This window comes from Vespula pensylvanica, chromosome 24 (genome assembly GCF_014466175.1).
Source record: "Vespula pensylvanica isolate Volc-1 chromosome 24, ASM1446617v1, whole genome shotgun sequence".
NCBI lineage: Eukaryota > Metazoa > Arthropoda > Insecta > Hymenoptera > Vespidae > Vespula > Vespula pensylvanica.
The window spans coordinates 448,349-471,155 of NC_057708.1; the positions used below are offsets into that span (position 1 = coordinate 448,349).

Below are 22,807 nucleotides of genomic sequence, written 5' to 3' on the forward strand. Positions count from 1 at the left end.
GAGAAGAACTCGATCGAGTCACTTTAATCCGAGACAATAAACAGGAAAAAGCAATAAACAATGGTAACATCGGCATGAAATCAACGTCAACGATAACGGCAACAGTAACGTCAGTAACATCAGCGATCGACCTAACCGATCGGTCTGACCGATCAAGAAATAAAAGGAATTTAAAGAAAAACAAAAACAAAGTCGACGTCGACGTGGACGTCGACGTTGACGTCAACGTCAACGTCAATGCGAAATCAGCGTCAACAAGTAACAATGACGGCAACGGTAGGAACATTAACATCGGTAACATCAGCAATCGAGCGATTCGGTTTAACCGATGAAGGAATAAAAGGAATTTGAGGGGATAATCGAGTAGGAAAATGAACTAATTTGCAGGGCGATGTTTTGCGTTAACCCTGGACATAGCACTGGCATAACGGGTAGAGCGGAGTAGGATGAAGGGGAATGAGGGGATGAGGGATGGGTGTGTTTCGCGCCAACACCACCCGGTCAAACTCCCTTCTTCCTTTCCCTCTCTCACCATCACCACCATCATCACCACCACCACCACCACCACCACCACTAGCACCACTAACCACTACCACTACCATCACTATCGTCACCACCACCACCACATCATCGCCACTACCACTACACCATTACCATCAACCCTGGTTTTGAATCCTTCTCTACTACTACTACTAAAAGCTACCACCAGTAGGAGCAGCAAGCAGACACACAGTCTCTCCTACTATTCACCGTCGCCACACCCCACCAACGTGACCTGCCCGAGAATCAATACAGCTACCGCGACCGCCGCCCCAACCCTCACCGGTCCGACCAACCCCAACCACCCCAAACTACCCTCTTCTCTTCATCCCGTTCTTCTTCCTCAAAAGCATTCTCTCTCTCTCTCTCTCTCTCTCTCTCTCTCTCTCTCTCTCTCTCTCTCTCTCTCTCTCTTTCCGTGTGTACGTGTACGTGTATGTGTAAGTCTGTGCCCATACTTGTGCGCGGGCGCACAGTTTCAGCCACTATCCTACTCTCTCTTACTCTCTGTATTTTACACGCTCTACGCAACCCCCTTTCGCCATTCTCGAGTGCCGATTCCCATTCTGGATTCGCAGCTTCAATCCACCCTCTACTCCTCTTCACAGGCTGCTACCACACCCACACTCCTATACACAGAGAGACATACACGGGTAAATGGTACACGCATACGTACGTACGTACGCACGCACGCACACGGTGCTCGCTCCATCGACCAACCCTCGCGTCTTTGCTCTCTCTCTCTCTCTCTCTCTCTCTTTCTCTCTATCCGTCCGTGTCTGTATATATTTTTGTCTCTTTCCATCGTTCGTACCATATCGGGATATATCCAAAATACAAGCACACTCGGGCAACCACCCCGCACGATCCTTTTAAATTGCCGGCTACCAGGGAAATACCGAGAGAGGGTAGAGATGGACGAGAGTTTACGAATGTTTCGCCCTCGAAAGAACATAGTAACGTAAAGAGAAAGAAAGAGATAGAGATAGAGTAAAGCCCGGGAATATTTATTCTCCTTTGGATATCAAAGCTATCGCTCTTTCGGCTTTTCTGATATATCTGTTCGAACGAGGGCTAATTTTACGATCGTCTTTTCATCCCCCTTCTTCTTATTCTTATTCCTCTTATTCTTCTTTTGACGTTTACAGTTCGTTCCTTCGTTCGTTCGTTCTTTCGTTTGAAAATATACTAAACGCGCATTCCTTTCGATCAGGACATAGTAATTGGATGGAGTATATATATATATATATATATATATATATATATATGTGTGGTATATATAAATATAGATCTAAGTATCGCGTGAAACGATAGTTAAAACGTAGCTATGAAAGCTCATCCAGCAACTCTGTCTACTTTCGAAACTATCCCTTAATGGTCGCTTCCGCGGATCGTCTCGAAACTCTGCGGTAAGTTCGGTTACGGGCGAGTAGTCGTGGCTTTAATCCCTTTTGGCAAGTTTTCGAAACTCGTATAAGCCAGCTTCCGGGAGAAGTTCTTCGGCTCACTCTGGCCGTCTACCAAAGTGCCGCTATGCGATGCCGACCATCTGAATTTATCTATTTATCTGCATGTCTATAACGTCTTGTGCGTGTTATCACGTTAACCCTTGATCGTCGACGGATAGATCATTGATCTTAACGATTTAGTCGGAAGTTTCTTTTCTTTTTTTCATTCTTTCTTACTTTTTCCCTTTTTCTTTCATTTTCTTCTCCTATTTATTTCTTTTTTCTTTCTGTTCTTTTTTTTTTTTTTAATACATTGTATTTTTTATTATCTCTTTTACGACATTTAATATTTATATATAAGAAATATCTGTGCTTACGTACAAGTACGCGAGTTATTGCAATCAAGATTGATTAAAAAAAAAAAAAAAAAAAAACAGTATTTTAATTAAAATGTTTACATCGATATAATGAATCATTAATATTTTATATAAATAAATGATCAGTATTTATAATGGAAGCATAAACAAACCAGACGCGATATCGATCGCTTATATCGCGTACATGATATTTTATTATAATAATATATATTAATCAAAATAATCACATATATAAATAAACGTATATATATATATATATATCAAAATATCGTTAATTAATACAAATCAAATAGCAATCGAAATAATACCTTCTAACCATATACTTAATCGATTAAAGATGAATATACAAAAAAAAAAAAAGTATCTTCTCTTTCGTACAATCTCTCGATTATCTCTCGTCGCGTACTATCGTATCTTCAAAAAATTTTCTAATTTAAAAAATTTTACCACTTCCGAATAAAATGATAGACGCACAAAAGACAACGCACACAAAAAGAATAACGTTTTTATATTTATTCGCGAATTTTCATATCGAAAAGAAAAGAACGGAGAAGAGAGGAACAAAAATAAAAAAAAAAAGAAAAAAAAAAGAAGAAGATGGAAAAAGAGAAGTGATAAAAAGGAGATAGAAAGAGATCGGATTTGTTCCGGGACAACCCAAAGGGAAAATGAAATTCCGTGTGCCCTCTGATGATGACCGTTCGAGCGGGAACTTTAAAAAGTTGCTGGCCAAAGCGAAAAGGTTAGAAATTTTCAAGGGATATCCTTCATCTTCCAAAGGACTCTCCAAAGTTTCTATCATTAATGAGTTATTCTCCAGGAAACTTTTGAATCCAACTCTTTCTCTCACCCTCTCTCTTTTTCTCTCATTCTCTTTTTCTTTTACTTTTCAAGAGTTTCTTGCGTACACGTCCTCCAGAAAAGAGTTATCCGCTTCGAAAGAACTTTCTTCTTCTTCTTCTTCTTCTTCTTCGTCTACTTCTTTTACTTCCTTTTTTTACTACTACTTCTACTTCTCTTTCCCTTTCTTCTTTCACTGGAACTTTTTCTTTCTTGTTTTCCTTTCGTTTATTTATTTATTTATTTATTTATTTATTTATTTCTTTTTTTTTATTTCTTTTTTATTTATTTTTCTCCGTTTTCTTTTTTGTTGTTTTTAAGAAGAAAACTCAGTCGATTTCCTCTCTCTCTCTCTCTCTATCTCTATCTCTATCTCTGTCTCTGTCTCTGTCTTTCTCTCTCGACTCTACCGACCTTACAATCTCGTTAACGCCAAGACGGCCTTTTCCTTTCTCCTCCGACCAGTTCGATATCCATAAATCATTTTCTTTTCTTCCCAGCCCAACCTAGTACGTTTCACGATTATCTCACGAAGGCTTCAGGGTAAATCGTTGTTACGTGCAAACCTAACTAACGAAGAAATTACTAGGTTCGCGTGACCTTACTCTAACGTAAAAGAAGGTAAAGTTTAGAGAGAGAAAAGAAAAGAAAAAAAAAAAAAGAAAAAAAGAACAATAATTGGCCTACCCTAGAAAAAAAGATATAAATAAATAAATGAAAAATAAATGAATGAAAATAAAAGTGCAGAAAGAAAAATAATAAAAAAAGAAAAAAAAAAAAAAAAAGAAAAAAAAAATTGCGAACCCATGTACACACGTATACACTTATACACGTACGAACGTACACGTAGATACACAAGCTAATACAGAGAAAGGGAAAAGAGAGAAAACGAGGTTCATTGATCGATCGTTTATTAATGTCGGATTCGTTTCCAGGTTGCGTGGATCGGCCTGGAAAGGAGCGTCACGCGTGTAAACTATGAAAGCTATGCGTCATCGGGACAACCCGATTAGTGACACGACTCGTCGACGTTTACCTGTCACTAACACGCGACGACAATGACGATATCGAAGTACTCGAAGAATTCCGGGTACTCAATACCAAGAGGAATCGTTTAACGAGCTTTATGAACCTGTCCTATACACCTATTTTATTACCTTCGTTATCGATCGATATCCATCTATCGAAAAAAAAAAAAAAAAAGTTTCATCAGAAATCGTTTATTTATCTTTTTTTTTTTTTTTTTTCATTTTCTTTTCTAGATTATCTTTTCGTTGTAATCGTTGATTTTATTTTTTTTTTTTTATTATTTTTTTGTTTGTTTTTTGATTAATTGGTTTTAGGTAATTGTTATTTTCTTTCTTTTTTTTTCTCTTTTTTTTTTTTTTTAGTTTATATGGAAATAATTACATAAATTATTGAAGCTTGTTGTTGCTGTTGTTGTTGTTGTTTTTTTTTTGATGCGATTATTTTTTTAATGGTTTAGATTCGTATTGAAAAATACGAACGTTACAGATCTTCGAAATAATTACAACGATAGAAATTAATTATTAGGTAATTTGACGTTTTCTTTTTTCTTTTTTCGATTATTTGTTTATCGTTCGAAATAAATAAATTAATGAACGAATAATTAATTATATGTGATAACATATATATATATATAAAGAACTGTTTATTTAATCATTTCGATTAATTACCAGAAAGTTTGTATTATAAGAATTATAAAATATTTCAAAGGTTTAATTGGATCATTCGAAATATCATCAAATGGAATTCCAAAACAAATCCAATGTTAAATGATTAAAAACTTTTACGTTGTTTCAAATTAAAGTTAATCAATTAATTTTCGTTAGGATATCTAAATTCCAAATCATTTCGAAATGATAAATAAAAAGTTAGTCCAAAAGGATTAAAATCGATTAGATAATTTAAAAGTAGTCGAATGCTATTTAAATGTCCATTTAAATCGAACGTTTCGATAAAAGAAAATTTATTAAACGATTGGAAGCTAGTGACACATTCGTGAAATAAAGGTAAAAAAATTCAATCATATAAAATAAAAATCATTCTTTGAGAATCTCTCAATCATTCTTGGATCAATCAAAAAGATATTAATCGTATAATATTAATTATTTCATTAGATCATTTCAAATATATCATTAGATCAATTATATATCCAATATTAATATCATCCCGTTGATGTAATCGAATAAGATAAAAATCGATTAGATAATTTAAGTATAGCCAATTGCTATTTCTAATCGAGTATCGCGATATTACAAAATTTATAAAATAATTGGAATCTATCGAGAATAAAAAAAAAAAAAAGAAAAGAAAAGAAAAAACACAAGGAAAAAGAACCATAAAGAAAAATTAAAAAAAAAAAAAAAAAAAAAAAGAAGAATATAAAGAAGGTTAAATTACCCGAACATAAATTACCGACGAAGAAGTAACAAAAATTCAAAACCCGATCGACTAAAAACTGATACTTGTAAAATAAGGACATCTCTATAAAATCAAAATAGACTCTCCCAATCGTATATTAATAATAACCACATCAATAAATAATAACTGACCCAATAAGATCGAATAATCTGAATATAACCTGAATAGTTATTTCGAATCGAACATCACGATTTCGGAATAAAATTTATAAAAGGATTCGTGGTCAATAAGAATTTAAAAAAAAAAAAAAAAAAGAAGAAGAAGAAAGAAAGAAAACAGAAAAAAAGAAATCGAAGATTAAAAAAGGGGACAAAAATTAGGGAAAAAAAAAAAAAAGAAAAAGCATGCAGAAAAAGTGCAGGAAAAAATTGAAAAAAAACAAAAAAAAAACAAAAAAAAACAAAAAAAGAAAGAGAAAGAAGAAAGAAGGATGAATAAATCCGTCGTATAATCCTTCGTCGAAGGACGAAAATCGATTCGATGAAAACGCCTCTGGAGAAGCGGGTCGTCGCTCGTTATAGATATACAGAGCGAGACGCGACGTCTCGTCGGGAATTGAAGAAGAGTCGAAGTCGAAGGTGGGGCAGTCGTGTCCAGGAGAATGAGAAGAAAGTAAGAGAGAAGGAGTGAGATAGAAAGAGGGAGAGAGAGAGAGAGAGAGAGAGAAGGAGAAGGGAGGGAGAGAAAGAGAGAAAGGGAGAGAGAGAGAGATATATAGAAGCAAGGTAGCAACCGCTTCTATTCCGGGCTTTTGCGATTCCTGAAAGCTCGAGGGTGCAGCAAGCACGACTCTATTGATTTCTCGTATTAAAGGGAATCTACTGGTAAGCAGGTTTCCAGTCTCTCTAAACATTTCCTTCCTTCCTTCCTTCCTTCCCTTCTTTCCTTCTTCCTTATTTTCACGTAACGTGTTTCTTTTCTCCTTCTTTATTGTTTTTCTCTTTTTGTTTTTCTCTTTTTTTCTTTTCTCTTTTTTCCTTTCTTTTTTTTTTCTTTTCTTTTTTTTTTCTTTTTTCATAAAAATCGTTTCAGTCGTTTATCGGTTATTATCGAGTTTATCGTAAGTAGCGTTCTCCTTCTTTTTGTTGTTGTTCTTCTTCATCTTTCCTTATTTTGTTTTTTTCTTTTTCTTTTTCTTTTTTTTTTTTTTTTTTTTTCTATAAAAATCGTTTCAATCGTTTATCGTTTATCGTCGAGTTTATGTGTAAGTGGAGTGTTAAAATGGTTTGTGCAAATTTGATGGGCAAAGTTTATCGGAACTTTTTCTTTCTTTTTTTTTTTTTTTTTAGATATGAAGTGAGAATAATGAAAGTAAATAAAGGAATAGATAAATGAAAAATGAGGAAAGGTATGAAGGGAATAGTTGAGAGAATATTTGGGATTTTTTTTTTTTCTTTTCTTTTTTTTTTTTTTTATGAGAATGGAAAAAGAGAAGTGTTTGAGATATCGACAATAAATCGTTAGATGTATCGACCATCTATTTTAATTTTAGAAACTAATTTTTATACGTATCGTGTCTAGTACTTTTTTTACGAAGTAACAATATTTTCATACGATTTTTGCTATATATAAAAATTTTTTTTACCCTGTAATATTTTATCGTTTTCGATATCTCAAATTTCTTTTGGATTCGTATTAAAAAAATATCGAAAATTTTCTTTTCGTTCTTTTCACATATGTATATAACAACATATACATATGTATTTTGTTGTTATAATTATATAAAGAATTAAAAGAAAAAAAAAAAATATATATATATATATTATCATGAATATTGAAAATATTAATCAACCTAAATTCGGTCCTTTATTTAGAGAATTGTCAATTTTCAATTCGTTGAACGTTCAATTTAGCGAGTTTTCTCTTCGCGGTCCGTTTCGAAAGAGATTGCAAAGAGAAAAGACAGCCGTGATCTTTCATTATCGTCGTCCGCTTTTACCTTTCGAGAATTCCGTTCAACGACCTTTTCTCTCCTCATAGATGTTATCATCATTATTACCAGCCTTGTGACAAGCTTAATAATAGAATGAAATTGGATTTCACTCACCACGACCAGTGCGTGCGTCAGAGCAGTCGATGACCTCGACCTCCTTGGTGTCATTCCGACGACCTCGCCCCTCATGATACTCTCCACGACTGCGCAAACAGAAATAATTATTAATTCCTCCATTTATTCGATTTATTCGATCCTACAAATTAACTCGAATGTAATTTATTATTTATATGTACGTAGAAAAACTATTCTTTTTTGCTTTCTTTTTTTTTTAAATAAAAAGAAAGAATGCAAATATTGAATATATAAAAGAGCAGATAATTTTTTTTTAGCAACGACCATTTAATCCTTTTAATCATTTTAATGAACGATTTTTAAAAATGTGTCTCCATTCGATTCAATTTTACATGGTTGAATCTAATTTTTTATAGAAAAAAAGAATCAAGAAAGAAAAAAAAAAAAAAGAAAGAAAACACGAGACAATTTGTGAGAAACGATTTCGTACTATCTAATAAAAAATTTGTTAAATACACTTCACTTCGATATTATACAGAATTGACGAATATAATTTTGTATGAAGAAATTTCCGCATAGATCGAGAGGATAAATTTCGAAATGCCATTTGAAACATTTTAATTGTATTAGCTGACGATCTATTTTAAACGCGCTTCTTTACATCGATCTCATTTAAACTCGTCATATCTGTATAAATATTATATATATATATATATATATATATATATATATATATATATAAATTATACACACATAGACTAACTAAACTCGAATGTATCAAAAATAATCGAAAATTAACTAGTTCGAGTTGGCGTAGAAACGATTATAAACAATTATAAATCTCAAATTCGTTATATCCATAAAGGATCTTGGAAGAGAAAAAAGAAAAAGAAAAAAAATTTTTTTTATTATTAAATAATTTTTACCTCCGTCACCGATTAAACGCATCTGTACCAAACTTGGATCTTCATTGTGATCTTCAAGAACTGTGTCGTCGGTTACGGTCAAATCCTAATAAATAAAACAAAGTATCGATCTCAGAAAGGCAAATGAGAAAAAAAAGGAACAGTATTAAATATAAATCGTTGAGTAATAAATTTGTAATGAAAATTAAATAATTAAAAATCGTCGATAAGATATCGATATTATTGTTTACCTTGGTAGATTCGTTGTATCCAACTATAACAGCCGTGTACCATTGTGTCGTACCTTCTGCACGATAAACTTCGACACGGAAACCAACAAGGACGCTTGGTGTCGTCAACAGGATTCTCTGACCATCCTGCATCTCTGCCCATCTTCGAACCGCACCGACCCAGGGCAAGCTACCCTTAGTTAACTCCCATTCCTGCTGCATAAACATTATCGAAGAATATTTTTATATATCACTGTAGAATAAATATATTTTTTTCTTTCTTTTTTTTTTTAATAGATAGATAATGAAAAATGATGTAGTATCAATTTTTTTCAGATATAATCTGTTTCGTACGAGCGCGTGCTCTCTCTTTTTTTTTTTTTCTTTTTTATTTATCTACCTTTGTATTTTTTAAGTATCTAGATAAGTAATCAAAAAAGTTATATACGATCGAGTTTGCGCAAGGACGGATTATATATATATCTATCGTCGGCAAGGGTTGTCTATTTTGATTTGAAGAAAATTAAATAAATACAAAATAAATAAATAAATAAATAATAAAAAATAAAGGAAAAAAGTGAAATGGCATTATTATGTATTAAAAGTCTTTAGGATTATAATTCATTCCACATATTCGTGTGTTTATCACAGAGTCGTCCTTGAGCGATAAAAAAGAAAAAAAACGAACGAACGAAAGAACGAACGTTGATATAAACTAATTGTAAATTGTAAAAAAAAAAGAAAAAAACAGAGAGAGAGAGGGAGAGAGAGAGAGAGAGAGAGAGAGAAAGAACAAAAAATATCCTAAGAAAAATGTTGATATATAAGACTTAAGTCACGAAGGAGATATTAACCGCGTTATTACTATCGAAGGTCGTTCTTACGAACTATACTCTGTATATATATATATATATATTACACCCATACATACATATATACATGCACGTATATATGCATAATTTTCTCTTCGTAAAAAGTACATGGTAATTACATATTTATGAAATTTTTATATTCTCGATCTTGCATACGCATACATAAACACATAACTACGTGTAATATTATGTACCTACGTAACAAGTAATTTTTGATAATAGAACCGTTTTTTGTTAATGAGATTTTATTTCAAATTTATCGAACTTTATTCACGCATTATTATTATTTTTTATTTCTTTATCTTTATCTTCATACTTTTCTTTTTCTTTTTACATATATGTATATATGTATATATATATATATATATCTTTCTCTCTCTCTTTCTCTTTGCTTTGCTTTTTGTCGTTCAGATATATCGCCTCAGGTCCCTCCACCCACTCGTGAAAATTCCATGCAAATGACGACCTTAGTCAGACGCTGTACTCTTCGGCGACTTCGTTCGAATCGAATCGAGTCGAGTATTACAAAGTCGTCGAATAATTTAACGTTCCAGAAATCGAGTTCTCGAACATTACGAATCGATCTTTTTATTAGAGCCTATAGTAACAGTTTCTCTTTTCTTTCTTTCTTTCTCTTTTTCTCTTTTTTACATCCTTAAATGTCATCTGCATATATTAATATATATATATATACACATTTGTCTCTTTCTACGCCATTTTTTTTCTTATAATAGAAATTGAAAGAGTAATAGTAGACAATAGTGAATCGTTTTATCTTTCGATGTAGTAGATAAAAAGTTTACTTTGGTATTTTGGAAGAACTTTGTATCAGTAATTTTCGTCGAGGGTTGGGTTAACTGATAAGCAGTTTACTATCGATCGTTCTCTCTTTCTCTCTCTTTCTCTCTCTTTATCTATCTATCTATCTATCTATCTATCTACCTATCTATCTATCTTTAGCTCGCTCTCGCAATTTTGCTTGAAACTTTCATCGAACACGAGTTTCTGAGTGAGTTCGACAAGGACTTTCGAATACCGTTAACGAGTTTCATGATTAACTTCTTTCAAAATTTTTCAAAGGGAATTTGAAAAACAACCCGTATCTCTGTATGATACAATTTTATAACTTTGCAAATTTTCCAAGTTCTCGACGTTGGAGTTAAATATACCAACGCGATTTTTTATTTGCAAGATAATACAACAAGCATAAATAAATAGATAAAAGAGATAAAGATAAATCAAAGTAGTAACGAGTTAACCCTCTCTATAATACAATTTATTTTGATTTAAAAAAAAAAAAAAAAAAAAAAAAAAAGAAAGAAAGAAAGAAAGAAAGAAAGCGATTATACAAAGTGAAACTCGTCCAACTAGCGCGAGTAAAATTATATTATAATAAAAAGCCAAATAAATATGATTAACATTTATTAAATAATAACGAAAGAAAATTGTATAAATAAAAATGTACATATACATACGCATTTATGCATGTATCGTATGACTGTGCGTACGATCTTCAAATTATATAGCATTATAGAGACAAGTAAACAACACAATAGATATATACGTTATGTAATACGTGATAATACATACATACGTACGTACGTACGTACGTACGTACGTACTTATATACGTCTAGAGATAGATACATTATAAGAGAAGAGAAGACATAAACGCGTTGTGAATTTAGAAAATTGTCGCGAGTCTTCTCGTGACATGCAGTTAAGTGCTCTAACCGACGCTTCGATAATAGCGTTATAATTGCCGTTATATCGCTGCCATTACGAAGCCATCGTCATTCGCACGAACCTCGATTGTGCAATGTCCGTGACGCAATGTAAAAGAAAGACGAAGGAGGGTGTAAAAAAAAAAAAAGGGGGATGAAAAAAGAAAAGTAAGAAAGAGAGGAAAGAAAAGAAAAAGAAAAAAGAAATGAATGTAAGCTTGAAGAAAGAAGAAAACACAAAACTTTTTTGTTTCTTTTCTTTTCTTTTTCTTTTCTTTTTGCATTTTTCCTTGGAAACGTTCTTTCGGACGATTCAAATTTCCCGGCATAATACAGGAAGATCGAAATACGTAGGCGTATATAATAAATGTAATATAATATTAATATCGTAATACGATATTTATAATTATTGCAATTTATATATATATATATGTGTGTGTGTGTGTGTGTGTGTGTGTGTGTTTTGTGATACGAACGTTTGCATGCGTCATTATATTTTTTATATTATAAATTATACTTGTCATAGCTCTGTTATGAATTTTGAAGAAAAAGGAAAGAAAGAAAGAAAGAAAGAAAAAACGAGATACAAAGATAAGACAAAAAGCACGACCAATGTCAATCTTTAATTCGAACAAAACGAATAGGCCGAATTAATCGCAATATCGCAAAATTAATTGACCTTACGTCGGATAGAAGAGAAAAAAAGAAAAAAAATAAATAAATAAAAGAAAAAAGAACGAAATATTCTCGGAAGAAAAAAGAAGAAAAAAAAAAAGAAGAAATAGTCGAGATTGAAAACGAAAAAATAAATAAAGGAGAAAGAGAAGTACGAATTTTTTCTTCCATTCGTTTTTCTTTCTTTCTTTCTCTTCTCTCTCTCTCTCTCTCTCTTTTTTTTTTTTTATTCGTGGAAAACTCGAACTCGAGATAGGAAGCGAGAAGAGGGGGGAGGAAAAGCTTCCCTTTCCGTTTTTCCTACCGAAATTCGTTGAAATCGAGAGCGTCGAGAGAGTCTGCTGACCCTGAACTATAAATGTAACGGGTTCTTTCTCTCCTTGGTTTTAGCCCTCAGTCGCACATTCCGTAGTGATACTAACACCGATGAAGATATTGCATATATACATATATACATATATATATATATTTATATATATGTATACATATACGTATGTGTATGTATGAAAGAAAGAGAGAGAGAGAGAGAGAGAGAGAGGGAACGAGATACTATTTGCTTTTATTTTCGTTGCCAGTATTCCTGGTTTGTTAGTAGTAGTTCTAGTAGTAGCTCGACGTGCTGTTAATGCTGCTGGTTGCTGCTCTCGTAGTTGTTTTCCGATGACTCGTATGTCGTGAGATAGAAAAAGATAGAAAGAGCAAGACAGAAAGAGATAGAGATAGAGAAAGAGAGAAAGAGAGAGAGAGAAAGAGAGAGAGAGAGAAAGTATACACGTTCACGCATACCGTGTAAAAGAGAAAGAGAGATGAAGTATGGAATATAAGCATAAGTATGAGTATGAGTATGAGTATGAGGATGAGGATGAGGATGAGGATGAGGATGAGGATGAGGATGAAGAGGGTAAAGAGGAAGAAGGAAGGTTGGAGAACGGCCAAGTCGAGGCGCCAACATATTCCCGTTCAGGCAGCTAACGGTCCTTGGCAAAGCGAGAACACAACACGAGGATAGGGTGGGGTGTTGTAGGGTGAGGTAAGGTGAGGTAGAGCGAAGTAGGGTGGTGGTGAAGTATGGTACGAAAGAGGAGGGATGGGGTGTGCGGCTTTATGCCATCGACGTTCGGTGTATATATATCTATCTAACCTTCTCTCTTTCTCTGCTGGAAGACTACTACTACTACTACTACTATTACTATTACTACTACTACTATTACTGCTGCTGCTGCTACTACTACTACTGATGCTATTGCTACTACTTCGGACGGTACCGACGACCTGCTGCTGCCCAGCGGCAGACAAGATATCTCTCAACGAGAGAGAACTTTGGACCTTGCTTGCTTGCTTGCTTGCTTGCTTGCTTGCTTGCTTGTTTGGCTCAAGGGGGAGAGAGAGAGAGAGAGAGAGATATCAACGTGGAAAGTGAGATTTCACAGCGAGTTACTTTGATTTACATAATTTGATCCTTCTTTTTTCTTTTCTTTTCTTTTATTCCCTTTTTTTTCCTTGTTTTTGTTTTTCTTTCTCTCTCTCTCTCTCTCTCTCTCTCTTTTTTTTTTTTTTTTTTTTACTGCAATGTTTTCAATTTTTATTCATGGTTGTATCCGTTTTAATTTTGTTTAATTTGTATTCAATTTCTTTCGTGCGTTCTTTTTCCGTTAGCCTTTCGTCTAATCGTATAATTATATGATCTTTTTTTGGAAGATCGTTTTTATATTTTCGTATATAGTATTATTATTATTGTTATTATTATTATTATTATTACTAGGAAATAATGAATGAAACAACAATAAAAGGTATTATAATGGTAATAGTAATTTGAATGGAATATTAAGATCGTGTAATTTATGAAATATCGTAATTATAAATAAATCAATGTCAATGTAAATTAATGTGAGTATAATAATTTTGCTTTTTTGTTTAAATTAAATATCATAACTTAATAAGTCACTGTGACGTCAATATACGGTAATATACCACGTAATCAATATAATCTAATCTAGTACTCCTAAAGATACTACTAAACAAAAAAATCTTCGAATACGAGATTAAACGTTAATCCGATCAAATCCGACAAAATGAAAACTAATTCGAAATTATCTACACAGATGTATACCGTACCATCCATTCGTACACGTACAAATGTACGAGTTCAAAATTATGTAAGATTATAAATGGTTAGAATTAGGAAATGAAGTTCCTCGTGTTCCCTTTCCCTAAACCTACCCATCCAAATTACTGGACCACCAATAATGAATTCCGGCGAATATCACAGTGTTAATAACTTCGAAGGTCGATTAGGTTAGAAAGACAGGTGGCTGCTAGAATTGCTCAGGCGCATCTCGCACCTGATCGTGGAAACTTCGTATAAACGATTCGCGCTCCTAACCGAAGCCGGTCAAAGTTTTAACGGCTAAACTTCCGACAGTTTAATTACTTGGAAACAATTACGACCGTGCTCTGTGTGTGTGTGTGTGTGTGTGTGTGTGTCTCTTTCTCTCTGTTTCTTACACACTCACTCAAACACTTGTTCACTATCTCTTTCTCTCTCACTCTTTCACTCTCTTTCAAGTATGATGAGAATCAAATATGACGAGGTCCACTACTTCACTGTTGGAAAATATATTCATTAAGTTAACCAATCTCATCGATATTTCCACTGATCTAATTGAATATTGAATAGAAAAAAAAAATAATCCGACGTAAAATCCTATCCAATTTGAAGAAGATCTTTTTTTCTAAACCCAGAGAAACTCGACGTTAATGTATCGCAGAGGTTTGGAAAAAGATAAAAAAAAAAAAAAGAAACCATACGCGAGCTTGTTTAATTGTAATCATTTTGCAATAAAATAATCGTAAACAAAGAAGAAAGAAAACGAAGAAAGAAAAGAAGAAACGTGTGCCTGCTTGATTGTAATCGTTACGATTAAACAATCGTAAAAAAATAAAAGAACGAACACGAACCCGTTTAGCTGTAATCGTTGCAATTAAACAATCGTAAAAAAAAAAAAAAAAGAAAAAGAAAAAGAAACACGAACCTGTTCAATCGTAATCGTTGCGGTTAAACGATCGTAAAGAAACCAAAAAAAAAAAAACAAAAAACAAAAATCCAAACCACTACGCCATCGAACGAACAAAATAAAAAAAAAAAAAAAAGAATAAAGAAGAAACAAAAAAGATAAAACCAAAAATGAAAAGAAAAGAAAAAGGATGCGTCTCGTTCGATAAAATTACGATGAAAATTACCCCTAAAAAGGGTTCAATGTTCAAGGAAACGAGAGGGAACGTCTTAAAGAGCAAATACCAAGTCCAGTTTCGAAGTTTGAGATAACTGTGCTCTTCAAAGATTATTCTAGGTTGCGTCCTGGTTCTATATGTGTACGTATAAACGTGTGTGTGTGTGTGTGTGTGTCCGGGCTCGCGTCCGTAGCCCAAGGGGTGTCGGATGGGCCAATGGCTCCAAAACTTGTTCCTAACTAAGTTTCAACCCTTCTAACGAAGTAAGTTTCCAGCCGTAAAGCGGAAGTGGTCGGTCACAGCACCGGCATCAGCATCAGCATCAGCAGCAACGACAGTAATAGTAGTAGTAGTAGTAGTATAGTAGTAGTAGTAGTAGTAGTAGTAGTAGTAACTGTAGTAGCAGAAGCAGCAGTAGCAACAGCAGTCGACTATGAAACACCTTCTCTCGCGTGCCTCTTAATCGTTCTTGCTTCTCTATCCCTTTCTTCGTCGAGTAGTAATACACGAAAATTATTCCATCGAGGAAAATCAAATGACTATGTCCAATTTATATACATATGTATGTATGTATGTATGTATATATATTTTGTACGTGTGTGTGTGTGTGTTTGAAAAACTTGGAAAAAATTGTTGGTCTCGAGTAAATCGTTCGATTAATTTTGTATAATTTAATACGTGTTTTGTTTTGTTTTGTTTTCTATTTTGTTTTTTAATATATTGCATATATATATATATTTTTTTTTTTAATACTGGTACGTATAATTTGTATTATATCATTTAGGTATGTATGGTAATTATATCTATCATAGGTAATAAGTATAATTTATAATATACTTAAAACCTTGAATATTAAACGACAATTAATTTTTTTTTTTTTTTTTTTTTTTTATAATTACAGTCGAACGAACTAAAAACCATGTCTACTTTCTATAGCTCCGATTTATTAAAAACGAGATAAAAAAAAAATGCAGAAACACTCACGGTGAACGGTTTCAATTTGGCGTAATCGACGAAGTCCAATCTTCGATCTTGCATGAATTCTATCGGCATTGCGTCTTCCGGAAGTTCGGCGCGTGCCACGAGAGGATAAAAAGTCTGAAAGATGAAACGATAAAACCATAAAACGAAAAATCAAAAATTACAGGGAAAAAAAAAAAAGAAAACAACGATTGAGAAAAAGAAAAAGATAAAACAAAACGAATGATAACGATATATCCGGCCAGACATACCTTCGCTATTGCAATTACAAAAAAAAAAAAAAAAAAAAAAGAAAAAGGAAAATTCTTTTGGTAAAAAAAAAAAAAAAAAAATTTCGTTTCTATTGTTCGAGTAGAAATAAAAAAAAGAAAAAAATTATCTTAATTTACTCACAAGAGCGGGCCAAGCAACTGTGTTGGCAGTAGCGGTTGAACCTCTGAGCGGTTTCCCGTTGATACGATGATGATGATGATGATGATGATGATTATGATGATGATTATTGTTAGCGTTATTGTGATGATCGATAGGTACGAGACTCGCGTGTCTGGGATCTGCACGTTCACCCCAATAGAGCCCTTTTTCAACGAGAAAAAAGGAGAACACGGCATCCCTATGCGGGGATAACCACTCTCGCCTTTGCCACTCAACGTCGTCGTACTCCACAAGGATCTATAAATTTAAGATAAAAACGAATTTATTATTATTATTATTATTATTATTATTATTATTATTAAATAAACTTGTTAAATTATATAGAAATAAATTATTAGAAATATATTTATATTATATTTATAATATACAATATTATAAATGCATAATAAATGATATTATGTTTATATTATATTTATAACGTACAATATAATATATAATATATATCTGAACAGTCATTAACGCATATCAATTATTATATCATATAATTATTATAATAAACGTCGAGACTCGAAAATCGATCGTAAGAAATCAAGCAATTATTATTCATTATCCATAACTTCGAATAAGAAAGAGTTTTAATGAGCGAAAGGTGGAAAAATATGAATAATTATGCTCGATTTATCATAAAGATTCTATCAGCTAAGATACGATTCGACGCTTAATAAGACGAACGAGCCGATAGAACTGTCTTATTTAATCTTTACCACAATCTTGTCCAATAATTTCCCCTTCATACTCTATTTCTTCCTTACTAAAAACATTATCAACCTTCGCCGATGAAAATAATTGCTTTTAACGTCTATCTATCTATCTATCTGCTCGTTAACACGAGTCTAACGATTAAACGTTTATTTATCCGAATAAAATTGTCGAGACATTTTCTCTTTCCCTTTTTCTCTCTTCTTCTTCTTTTTTTTTTTTTTTTTCTTCTTTCTTTTTCATTCCAAAGATCGCACTCGTTTTTACGAGAATCATTTTTATCTATTTGACGGTACGATAATAAAAAGCGTCGATCGATGAAATTCATCGTTGGATGTACGACACGTTTCGAATCGAAAATATTAAATCTTTTTTCCCAAAACTACCCTTACTCGTCTCTTAAAAAAAAAAAAAGAAAAAAAAAAATGTCCACCCGCAGCTCTTCCTAACCGGCAATATTATCCAGTTCGTTTGGTGTAGCATATAACTGGTATGCGACAATTAATTGATAAATCAACATTTGCCAAGGTTGGACGCGAGCGTAATGTAAATAATTTCTCTCGATGGGTAAAACGTTGATTGATCACTTTAACATATAAACATAACGTACGTAACGTACTAGGTACATTTCGCTTTTTGTAACATTAACAAAACCTCCCTTTTCGTTAATCGACAAATAAATAGAACTGTACTTCGTATGACAACCGACGTCTATCTTCGTTCGATAGAAAATAAATAAAGATATACAAACATAATTCACTCGGAGGAAATAATAAATTTTATTATTTATTAACATAACAATGATAATGCAATACGATATATATATATATATATATATATAAGGTATATATAAGAAAGAAAAATTATGTCCGATTATATTATTTATAACTTTATAAATTATGAATATATATGACGATGACGATGATGATGATGATGATAATAATAATAATAATAACAATAATCATTGATTATATGATAAGTGTTATTGAAAGATTTATTACAATATTAATATATCACCAATATTATAATACAATTATTAATTTACAATCTTACATGATTTTGATAACATTACATGATTATAATAATACCAATTACTACAATGTTAATCATAACATCATGATATCACTTTTTAGGTTATCATTTATAGTACAATCGATATCGTTATACTTTTTTCTCTAAATAATATCCCTTTAAAAACACAAGTCTGAAAAAAACAACGAATAAGAAACATTAATTTGCAACATTACAATATTATCATTAATACTGCATAATTAATACGATTATAATTTTATTCAATCTTTTTCCCACTTTTTACATCTTAGATAGATTTACATAATATCCCTTTTAAATGGTTCACTCAGGAAGAATAAAAAAGCAATAAATAAAGAACGAACCAGAAACAACGGAGTAACCCAGGCATGTCCGTACGGTACGAGCGTGTACGCTCGAATAAAACGTTGATTGAGAGTTAGGAGTGGTAAAACTCACGGGGTGGGAGTTTATAAAGATCACCGATAGATGGTGCTAGCTCTCAGCGTCTAAAAGCGTAATGGCCGACGTAGTCGAATGCTCCGCCTCCTAGTGTTATCGGGAGTACCCGCCCGATCTGTTGTTGCTATGGCAACGAAAAACGCGCGGCCATTTTGATTAACCGACCTACCGCAATCCTTCTCCTTCCTGAGACGAAACGCGACAGTAAGAGTAAGTAAAGAGTATCGTCTCTCTATATCTACCACTCTTTCTAAAACCCCCACTCAAAACTAAAGCTCTCTCTCTCTCTCTCTCTCTTTCTCTCTCTTTTTCTGTCTGTCTGTCTCTCTCTCTCTCTCTCTCTCTCTGAACGCGCTAAAAGTTGCAGCGCTACACGTTCGAAACTCGTGGCGCGCGATTATCCCTCCGGTTTCGCACGAGAGATTATTTAGAAATTGTCTTCCACGCTTGTTTCTTCTTCTTCTTCTTCTTCTTCTTAATCTTTTTCTTTTTCTTTTTCTTTTCTATTTCTCAATTTTTTTTGTTCATTTTCTTTCATTTCTTTTTTACAACTCGATCCTTCCTTTATTTCGTTCTTTCCAGGATTACGTAATCATCATCGTTTTTCTCGTCGATCCGATCGATTGATCGTTCGAAAGGAGTTTGAATGAATGAGACGAGGGTAAGGCGAGGGGGAGGGTAATAGAGAGGAAAAAAAAATGTCGGATAACAGAGGTAAGGTCTTCTCTACACACCTTTGTAATCTTTAGACGACTGTAATAAACGGAGATCGACAAATCCGTTCGATGGTTGACGATTGGTTATCTTTCTTGTTTCGTTTTTTCTTTTTTTTTTTTTCTTCTTTTTTTCTTCTTTTTCCATCGTCATTTATTTTATCGGGTGGAAAAGAAAAAGCAGAAAAGAATAATATAAAAATAAATAAATGTCAAGTTACGTAAGTAAGATCGACGTCGTCACGCTTGCTCAACTCTAAAATTTCCGCGTCTCTACGCGTTCGTACGCTTGTTTATACTAAGAGAGATAGATAGATGAATAGATAGATAGATAGATAAAAAGATAGATATATAGATAAATAGAGAGAGAGAGAGAGAGAGAGAGAGAGAGAATGAGAGCTTTCCTATTTCACAATAGCATGGAATAAAAACACTACGGCATTTTATTAAAAATATAACGAAAGAGAAAGAGAAATCAAATTTCACTTAGATAAAACTCATAAATTTCTTTCATTTTTCTTCTTACAAACAAGTTCTTTTATGAATAAATTATTTGTCATTATTTGTACACGCAAAATATTTACATTATAAAAATTATATTATATATATATATATATAATGGTAATATAGAATAGATTATATTATTTTGTATATATGTATGTACGTATATAATTAATGCTTTTTAATTTAATTATACTATTTTATCGTATATTTAAAATGAATGTTTTGTTTAATTTAATTACGTCATTTCATCTCATTTAATAATCCAATCTTATTCTCATTGATCTACATTACTTATATTTCATTAACTTTTTTTTTTTTTTTCTTTTCATTCACTATATATATCATCCTTTCATATAGATGGTACATACATGACTATAATATTAATCATACTTTTTCATTACTTCACTTTTCTTTGATGTCACTAGCCTCCGGTTGAATGGTAATAAATTCTCTCTCTCTCTCTCTCTCTCTCTCTCTCTCTCTCTCTCTCTCTCTCTCTCTCTCTCTCCATTTTTTATTCGTCATATATTTTTCTATGAATAAGTATCTATTCGTCTAAAACGCATACACGGTATGTATATATCGAATAAAAAATAAAATAAATACAAATTCATATTATCTCTCTCTCTCTCTCTCTCTCTCTCTCTCTCTCTCTCGCTCTCGCTCTCGCTCTCTCTCTCTCTCTCCTTCTTTCTCTCTCTCAAAATTTTCTTAGAAAATATTTAAACAAGAGAAAGAAAAAGAAAGAAAAAAAGAGAGATAGAACCTTCTTCCCTTACGATACCTACGTATCTTTCACAGCCATCTTTTCGTTCGATAGTGTTAGATATGAATGAGAACACGAAATAAAGAAAAAGAGAAAACGAGAAACAAAAAGAGGGGGAGAGAGAGAGAGAGAGAGAGAGAGAGATATATATATATTTATTTCTTTTTTATACAAACGTTCTTTAGAATGCAAACTTACTTTACCTATGCATTTGTTGAACGTGACGTTTGAAAAAGTTTCTAAATAACCTATATCGATCTTTTCTATTAAACAACTCTTAAATTATTATCATCATCATCATCATCATCGTTACCATTATTATCATCGTCGTCATTTTTTTGTAATTTTATTTTTATTTTTATTTTTATTATTATAATTTTTGTTTCCTTTCTTCTTTTTTTTTTTTTTTTTACAACTCGATACACTTTTAATACATAGATAGATCGATGTATAATATCGACGAGATATCGAACATCTCGCTTTTCTCTCCCTCTTCCCACCCCCTGCTATCTACCTACTACTCGCCAACATCAATATACTAACCTTTCTTCTTCTCCTTCTCTTCCTCTCCCTTTCCCACCCTTCTCTTTTTCGTCTAACTATCCCAGAATGACGTAGCTAGAATAGAATTTTTTTGCCAGCTCGCATCGCCGATAGCAAGAAAGTTTAATTTCAAGCGCGCTTCATTATCGATCGCTTGGCCGGCACCTATCTATAAATAACCCACTCTCGGGTTGCGTTATATAGGTGGTATATATCTATATGGTATATATCTGAGACTAAAGCGATGCGATTATTAAAATCTGTTTTCTTTCTTTTTTTTTTATTATTTCCTTATTTCTTTTTTTTATTTTTATTTTTTTTTTTTATTTTTTCAAGTTCGACTTCGCCAAATCTCAAGGAATTATTTTTTTTTCTAGAGAAAAAGAAGCAAGAGAGAGAGAGAGAGAGAGAGAGATAAAATTAAAAAAAAAAAAAAAAAAGAAAAACTGCACTCGGATGAAAATTGAAAAGAAAAATTATTTTTCCTATTTAATGATAGATACGATCGATATCTAATGGACTATTTAATTAATAAGATTTCTTTGATTACGAGGAAATAATTATACTATCGTATTTATGTGTTTGTTAATAATAATTTCGTATCATTTCTAATTCTTCTAATCCCTAATTTAAAGAATTTATTTAATTACGAATAAATAAGAAAGCTGATTAAATATTCGAAACATTCGAAAGTAATGATTTTCATTCGAACATAGACATATCAATAAACGAGCATATTCATTAAAAAAGATTTGTTGAATTATAAAAAAAACAAGTTAGTTACGCTTTTGTTTAATAAATATTCGGAATTAATTATTTCATTTTAATTAAATGATCAACGAACACACATACACATATAGAGAGACATACGGACACATTGTGATCAATGGCTACATTAATTAAAAAGATTTGTATAATTATAATAACACTTATTACATTTTCTGTTTATATTTTCAAACTGTTTTTATACGTTCAAAAATAATAATTTTGTTTTAATGAAAAAAAATTGTCGACATTTTAATCGATCGGCGAATTAATTACAAAGATTTGTGCGATTGTAAGAATATTATTATAATCTTTTTTAATTTGTAATCATTTCCTATATCCGTATAAAATCGAAAATAATAATACTGTTTTAATTTAAAAGTCAACATTACAAAAATTTTTAATTAATACTTTACTACGAGATTAAATACACATACACACATCCGTATGTAGAATCACACACACGTAGATATACATCCGTAATAGTAAAATTTATTCTTTATGGTCTTACATCAAGAGAATTTCCTTTCAAATATATATTTTCGTATAATTATATATAATTTCATACGATTATATATATATATATATATATATATATATATATATACATACATACATA

The 22,807-nt window shown here is 32.1% G+C and overlaps 1 protein-coding gene across 4 annotated transcripts in view; it reads right to left on the reverse strand.

Moving 5' to 3' along the window:
• LOC122637149 (probable JmjC domain-containing histone demethylation protein 2C) overlaps positions 1-22,807 on the reverse strand; it is a 269,736-nt gene that overhangs the window by 195,298 nt on the left and 51,631 nt on the right. For 3 of the 4 annotated variants that reach the window (XM_043829099.1, XM_043829097.1, XM_043829100.1), the window contains exons 2-6: positions 16,669-16,944; positions 16,279-16,392; positions 8,815-9,009; positions 8,585-8,669; positions 7,698-7,786 (exon numbers count right to left, since the gene is read on the reverse strand). In XM_043829099.1, coding sequence (XP_043685034.1) covers positions 7,698-7,786; positions 8,585-8,669; positions 8,815-9,009; positions 16,279-16,392; positions 16,669-16,944 — 759 coding nt within the window. The remainder of the gene's footprint in view (positions 1-7,697; positions 7,787-8,584; positions 8,670-8,814; positions 9,010-16,278; positions 16,393-16,668; positions 16,945-22,807) is intronic. The other variant, XM_043829098.1, reaches the window with a different exon arrangement.